The 8,296-nt window shown below is 34.8% G+C and overlaps 1 protein-coding gene across 1 annotated transcript; it reads right to left on the reverse strand.

The window, feature by feature from the left end:
* Nucleotides 1–410: 410 nt before the first annotated feature.
* LOC116020352 lies at nucleotides 411–2,733 on the reverse strand. Its single transcript, XM_031260830.1, has 11 exons — nucleotides 2,584–2,733; nucleotides 2,399–2,470; nucleotides 2,200–2,293; nucleotides 2,023–2,119; nucleotides 1,826–1,927; nucleotides 1,755–1,774; nucleotides 1,567–1,654; nucleotides 1,341–1,473; nucleotides 981–1,268; nucleotides 782–898; nucleotides 411–596 (listed from the first exon to the last, which is right to left on the reverse strand). Exons 1-11 carry the CDS (start codon nucleotides 2,731–2,733, stop codon nucleotides 411–413), a joined length of 1,347 nt encoding a protein of 448 aa, XP_031116690.1.
* Nucleotides 2,734–8,296: the final 5,563 nt, after the last annotated feature.

Genomic DNA, 8,296 nt, shown 5'->3' on the forward strand with positions numbered 1-8,296 from the left:
CTACGTGGTCATGCTTTGTTTCTTTATACCTTGTTGACCTGCAAAATAAATGTTTGAAAAGGATTAGTGCATAAGTAACCTATAGTAAGTGTAAATTGAAAAGAAATCATACCATGTAATATAACACATTATGCAGTCATGTAGCTTATAATGCCACCTTTTTAACTCCTTCATCTTGACCTGTATTTAATGGTAGGCAAAACTCTAGTTGAAATTGAGATATAGAACAATCAAGTTGAAATTTTAGGATTTCAGGGAACACAAAACAGATCATTAAAAAGTCCTTAGATAAGTTTCTTGCCCCAAAAAAGCCAAACACATGACAAAAAAGTCCTTTAAAAGTAGCAGTCCCAAATGACCAAAACAATGTCTACAAAACATCTTTAAAACATGCAATATATTTTTAAGTCTTAAGCTGCATCATCAGTTGTCTTCTCCAACTTGACTTCCAAGAGAAGTTTCTTTGAAGAGGTCTTTGTTGAGGAAAACTGATCCAGAAGACATCGCTTAACAGCACCGGAGTCTAAAACCTCTACATCCTTTGCATTTCCAGTTATGGCTAGAGGACTTTCAGCCTCACCTTCAGAAAGAAACTCCTAAAAAACAACAGACATCATTAGTTTTAATACAGCATAGACATCACCACTTTTAAACAGTATATAAATTTTACCTCATCTGATTCAAAACAGTCATTGGACTAAAGCTTAGAAGTGGGATCATTATCAAAGCTTTCCAATAATTCAGGACAGTAGGAATCAACCAATTTAGGATCGTTAATAACCTTCATAACAGCGAACGCATTATGAAGGTTATCAAACTGTTCTTTCCTCACAGCAATCTTCCATATTAGTGCCATAGAACACAAGGATAAAATCTCATTGGGCAGAAGTTGGTTATCCTATAAATTAGAGATTAGATATATTAGAAATTAAAGTTTATACTTGTTAAGCAAAGTCATTTTCAGAGTAATTGTGCATTACCTGTGGATATTTGTCTCTCAGTTCCACAGCAGACATGCCAATCAACTCTTTGCATTCCCGGTCCCATAAAAGGAATGGTGCATTACCATTCCTATCAACAACTCTCACCTTAATCCTATATCTCAAAATTCCTTCTGCCCATGTCTTATTACACTTGTAAGAGTCATAGAGGCCCTTGGTATTTAGGGTTAGTTTTTTGCTACAACCTTGTGTTTTACATGAGTTATAACACCAGTCCAAAGCACCTTCTATACCAACGATCTTAGCCACCACCCAATAATCGCCGTACTGGACAAAACTTAACATATATTAAAAACAATTTAGACATAACACTTTATCAAATTATTTTAAGAAAACTACCTGTTTCTTCTCATACACCTCACTAATGGTAGTCATAATCATAGAACCAGTGTTGAATGTGTCAAAAGTATTTGCAGCAGACATACTTGAGATAGAACAAATACTACGCATAGGAGTCTTCTCACCACATATTCTATAATAGAGATAAAACAATTTTGGAATTTAAATGAGAGATTAGTAATGTTTATAGGTCTTAATATAAAGTATATGACAGTGTAGTTTTTACCTATCCCTAAACTCGATAATTTCAGGAATGGGTTCATTGATAAATAACTGGGTGGCATCATAGGAGCTTGAAAGCTTAGTTTCCCCAGCTTTTGAAAATAACACAAAGAAAAAAAAATATTATTGAAGCATGTAGACTGTTTGGTAAAAAAAAAAAAAACTATACATAGATCTGTTTTGTGTACTTACCATTGTAACCACTTTTGACCCTACAGAATTGCATCAAAATAATGACATTAACATCGGTACTTTTTTTGTACCAAGAGTCGACCTTATCGACATGATCGTCCCATACTGTGCATTTCATTTCATCACCATTGCAGTTATAAAAATAGATTACACTGTAAAACCCAAAAGACAACCTAGTATTAAAAAAAATAAAAAAGAAAGAAAAGACAACCTAGTATTAAAAAAAATAAAAAAGAAAGAACAATGGAAATAACCCAGCATACTTTACCTTTCATCCTCTATGAGGAAGTCAATCAACCGAGAAGGCCTTCCACCTACAATCTTTTCTATAGGAAAATAAATCTCAACGATCCTTCCAATCACATCTTTAAAAAAATTCAATTAGAGCATATAAACAGTGTACTAAATGAATAGAATAGAATAGAAAATGAGTTTGATAATTTACCAATGAGTTCTTTGTCATCAATCTTCTCAGACTCTTTCAAAGATTTAAAACTTCTCAGACGAAACATGTGCCTAGGAAAATTTAAATTCTTGTACTGTTTCACAATCGTAGAGTAATTAAACTTGACCATAAATTTGTTTGGGCTCGTCTTATAAGTATAAAAATTAGTGACCACAAGAAAGTTTTTTAGACAATAAACTTTGCCTTCAACAAACTGGTTTTGAAATTTAACAACATGCTCGCGTGGGATGTGAGCATGTAAAACATTACCCTACAATGAAAAATAAACAAAAATTACAGTGCTATCAATTGAATTTGCTGTATATAGACACTTTTCATATAAAACTTGATATTTATGATGCATTTTTCGGGTCAGAAGATTACCTCGCTATCATGGAAGACACATTCTCGACATTTCACAACTTCAGTGGACCTACGTTCCTTCACTTCATACGTTCGAATGCATCTTACCTTCAATGCACATGTTGTTCTCATTGGTGATATATCAGTGGCCAAGACGTACATCGGCGGCATTTTGTATCCTACAATCTCTAGTGAATGTGTTTGTATGTATGTAAAATTCCAATGGCATACATGAACTGAACTTTCTCTCCTTTTATAGGCCATCATTTAGAGTCCTATTAATGTAACTTAATAATGAATTAAAAGCATTAAGGCCAACGTTTAGATATCTAAGAAATTTTACGGCTGCCGATTGAATTAGGTTCATTAATGCTCAGGTTTTGATAAGTAATGGACACGACCTTTTATTTATTTAAACTAAACATTTATCCAAACGAAGAGTCCCAGCATACTAAAATTCAATAGCATTAAACACTGCGTAAAACTGATCATGCTATCACTAAAACGACGTAGCATCTTTTGAGCGGGAATTGGAGCCAAAAATTTTGGCCAAAAACATCTAGCTTTTTTATATATAGGATTATTATTTTGAAAGAATTATTATTATTACTACTATTATTATTATTGAATGAATTATTATTATTATTTTTATTATTATTATTATTATTATTATTATGACATAAGGACATTTTAGTCATTCTGTCGCTTCTTACTTTTCAATTCCCTGTACTCCTATTCCTGCATACCAAACACTGTAATTTCAATTCCTACATCATTCATTGAATTACAATTCCACCGAATTACAATTCTTTTCCTCCCTAATTCTCTCATTCTAACCAAACGCCTTGTAAAGGATTTTGCTCAAGTTGTCCCTAAAGCACGATCAACTTGATTGATCTTTATTCTCTGCCGCTGCTTTATATTTCTCATCAACACGCATATCAAGACATTATTTTCCAGTATGATTATCCACTTCAACCCACTTGAACCCATTAATAATCACCACAATGCAAAACAGTGTCTTAATTAAGATTTCCATCCTTTGCATACCATGAGCTTAAAATTAATCAGTTTTGACCGTCAATTCTATATTGAAAACATCCTAACTTTTCAACTTCAACGGGTCGTTCCAACCAGTGGCCAACTAATAGTGTCTTTATTTGTTGAAGAAAACCAATAATATACAAGTGGCCTCTAAAAAGAATGTCTTTCATGGCAAAAAAAAAAAAAAAAAAAAAAAACAAGCAAAAGTAATTTTTGTCCATGACTTATATTGGGTGTGTTTAGTTAAGATATTGGATTTGAAATGGTAATTGGAATGAAATATTTGATAATGATAATATGTTTGAGTAGAATGAATCATTTTGTTTTGTAGTAAATAGGAATTGAAATCAAATAAATAAATAAAAAAAATAAAATACGGAGTATAAAATTATATAATGCATATATATATATATATATATATATATATACACGGAGTAACTTTTTTTTTTTATTATTATTATTTTTTTCATTATTTTTTCCCTTATTTTTTATTCCATTGTTCAAAAGTAGAAGAGTAAAAATGGTAGTTAATTTTGTAATTACTAAAGGATTTGAATTCAATAGTAGGATAACAAAAATAAGCAAACAAATATAGTAATGAGTTTAGTAGGGTGCAAAAGTCCCCAACCAAACACACCACCATAATATTTTTAATATATAATATATATGAAAGGGGCAAAATCTCCTATATTTTAACACAGTCTAGATTCTCATTCGTGTGACGAGTTGAGTTTTTCATAAATATTACATTTTTTCTCATAAGTATTACAATTTTCTTTATAAGTAACTCTCTAATCGCTAATATTACACATTGAATGGGTTGGTTATATTGTAACACCCCAACTTTCACATCCAGGATTTATTACAAAATCCCTAATGGTATACATCACAGCGGAAGCTAATAATTCAAAAAGCAGAAAACTGGGTGTTACCGCCACGCTTAGGTATCTCTCCTATACCCAAACGCACAGGCTAAACTTACAACATCAGAATACATCCAAAGTCCAACTTAATACAAGTGGACATAATTCTTCCAAGGTGTCTATTCTAGGATCTCAACCTCAACCTCCATCCTATTCAGAGCTCATCGGCTACCTGAGCATACCCACGCTAGACTTCATCTGATAAGGTACACAATGAAGTGTAGTTAGCGCGACGGCTAAGTAAGGATATCCATGGTCACTTGAAAATAAACAAAGGTTTTCAAAAATAATTATCAATAATAATAAGGTAAGGTAACATTACCCACCAGTCGCAATCAACCTGTAAACATTCTAACAACAAGCAGTTTCACTTTATTTCAGTAATTCAAGCATATAACACAGTCATTAATTCACCCGATGGTTAGCTCTCACACATCACCCGTGGTACACAATTCTCGCCTTACTCATAAGTGGGGTACGAAACACATCCACTGTTAGTTCTCGGTGGGGTACACAACACATCCACCTTTAATTCACGGTGGGGTACAAAACACATCCACCTTTAATTCACGAGTGGGGTACGAAACACATCCACTGTTAGTTCTCGGTGGGGTACACAACACATCCACCTTTAATTCACGGTGGGGTACAAAACACATCCACCTTTAATTCTCGCGTGGGGTACAAAACAATTCACGGTGGGGTACGAAACACATCCACCTTTCAACTCTCGCGTGGGGTACAAAACACATCCACGTTTAGTTCTCGGTGGGGTACACAACACATCCACCTTTAATTCACGGTGGGGTACGAAACACATCCACCCATCCACCTTTAATTCACGGTGGGGTACGAAACACATCCACCTTTCCACCTTTAATTCACGGTGGGGTACGAAACACATCCACCTTTCAACTCTCGCGTGGGGTACAAAACACATCCACGTTTAACTTTCAACTCTCGCGTGGGGTACAAAACACATCCACGTTTAACTCACGACTCTCGCGTGGGGTACAAAACACATCCACGTTTAACTCACGGTGGGGTACGGAACACATCCACCTTTAATTCACCACACGACCCCATAACCAATAAACTTACTCATGTATATTTTCCCAACCCGCATGCTTAGGTTAGTATTAGTCACATCACAGAAATCCAAGTATAGGAGTCATAATAATTTTCAAACACAATTATTTTCCAAGTTAGTAAAATACACGAACACGAAAATATTATTTGAGCCTTCAAAAGATTTCACCCGGATGCCCGTAGGCTTTCAAAACATCGCAACACACAAGGTTAAAAGCATCGGGGAAAAACCGGGTCAAGAACAAGTCGAAAACGAGTCCGCGTCGCGCGGACTCACGGCTGGCCGCACCAGCGGACGCACGTCCGGACCGCGTCCGCTGGTTCGGCGTGCTGTGCCGAAGGCTGGGCGCCTGCGGACGCGCGCGTCCGTTCCGCGTCCGGCCCTCTGCTGGGAGATTTCTGCTGGCGACACCCGAAAGATCGGGCCGTTAAAAATAGTTCCCGAACTCCTTTTCACTTGAAATTTTTATGGTAGATCCCTAACTCATAGTACTTGATGTCCATAAAAAGTTTTGGTCATATAGGTCCACGAATTAACACAGAAAATTACCTTTTTGCCCTTGGTCCGAAATATGCTTCTCACAGGACCAGTTTTGGAAAAATGAGCAAAAACCATACTTACACTACTCCGATCCTTATGAAATTTTATATGTAGGTTCTACACTTGTTGATCTACATGTCTACAAAAATTTGGAGTCAAAATGCCTTACCAATTTTTCCCAGTAATTTTCGAAAAGTCACTGCTGGAAACTAGTTTGGTTTTTACTCAATAATTTCACAAGTATAGATTTATATGGGCATGAATACAACCTATACATGCATAAAATAGCTATAACATGTATATTAGAGTTTACCAAAAATCAAAGTAAGGATTTTTGAAGCCAATTTATAGATCTATGGCATAACACATAGTTAGCACGTAAAAATTCCTAATCATATAATTTCCTAGCAATTGTCTATATCCAAGTGATTGAGCCAACTTAAGGGATTCCTTACCTTTGTAGAAACCTTTAAAAACCGTACTAGTTGATGGTGTTTTCCTTGGATTCCTTCACCAAAGATCCTAACATAATACCATAATAACAATATTTTCATAAATCTTAAGTTCAAGCTTAAATCCTATGAGGGATTGAACTGAACAAAACCGAAGTTCTTACCTATAGAAGAACTCTTGGAGTTGAAGAAATGCCTAAGGAATTCTTGGATCACAATGGAAGACTAAGCTAAAATAATTCTCTTCTTCTTCCCCTAAGTGTGTTACACGAAAATGAGAGAGAGATAGGAGAGAGATGAGTGTGATCTTGTTTGATATTGTTCTTGAAGACCAAGCAATCAAGTACAAAGCCTCCATACCTCATTAATGTTACATTAATTGCCCAATCTTAGTCTAGATTCACTTGCCACATGTCAACACCCCATGGAGTCCTTACAAGATCTCAAATCTAATTTGCCAGTTTATGCTTAAATCAGATGAATGTTCGGAGGACTATAACTTAATTCGGGAAAATTCTAATACCAAAATTATCGTAAAAATATTCCCGTCACAAATCACCAATTTTGGGAATTTTTCGGTGTCCCGCTAAATTTAGGTACAGAGTCCGTAACAATTTATCCCTTACAGTCCATTGGAAGTTTTTCTTGAACTAACTAGAAATTCAGGCTTAATCGCATGATATTTAATAATCCCAATTCTAGAAAATTCGAACTGAATCTATATCCTTAAAGTTTTCTCGGTTCGTGACAGGTACGTAGTTCGCAGCTTATCGATAACTAATCCTTAAGAGAAAAATTATTTCGAGCACCGAACAGTCTTCTCTTAAATGTCATAGCCCAAAAAAAATTTTATAACGATATCCTCGAATCTTAACTTTGTCGGAAAAACCGAGGGGTTACATATATAGGCTGGATTGCTATATATATTTTGAGCCTTCACGGAACATCTAATGAAAATATATTGCAAATCACTCTGGGCCTGTCATCCAGGCCCAAATATTCAGGCCCAAGCATCTCACCGAACAAGTTTTATACTTTTTCCCAATAAGTAATTGTTCAACCCTGAATATTACTTTTTGATTTAAAAGTATTACATATTTCCTCAAAAGTATTGCATTCTCCATTATAAGTAACACACAATTTATTCTTAATTAGGGCATAATTGGAAAGTCCATTACATTTACTTTTCCTAATTTACCCTTATGACTTTTGCTTTAATTTCTTTAATGCTTTTATTTCAAAAAGTGAAAAAGTAAAGGACACAATTGGAAAGTACATTACATTTACTTTAATTTCTTAAACAACGTGCAAAAAGCAAATGAGACAACCAATTCGGGACGGAAGGAGTATTACATTTTTCGGCATAGATATTATATTTTCATCTTGACCCCAACCAGTCTCACGAATTAGGATTCACGAGGAAAGGCTACAAGTCTATATTATCATTATTTAATCGAGAAAATGGTTAAATACACCCTGCAATTTTACAGAAGAAGGCAATTATTTGACCCTTGAACTTTTAAAATTTGCAATTAAACACATACTCCAACTTATTAAAATCGGTTTAATAATTAAGTCTAATTTACTGATAACCAACAGGTAACTGGTATGCAAGTCATCGTTGGCCGTCACTAATTGCTATATATTGACCATCGTCGGCTGCCATTGACCATCTCAAAAAGTCA

The sequence above is a fragment of the Ipomoea triloba genome, chromosome 5, assembly GCF_003576645.1.
Source record: "Ipomoea triloba cultivar NCNSP0323 chromosome 5, ASM357664v1".
NCBI lineage: Eukaryota > Viridiplantae > Streptophyta > Magnoliopsida > Solanales > Convolvulaceae > Ipomoea > Ipomoea triloba.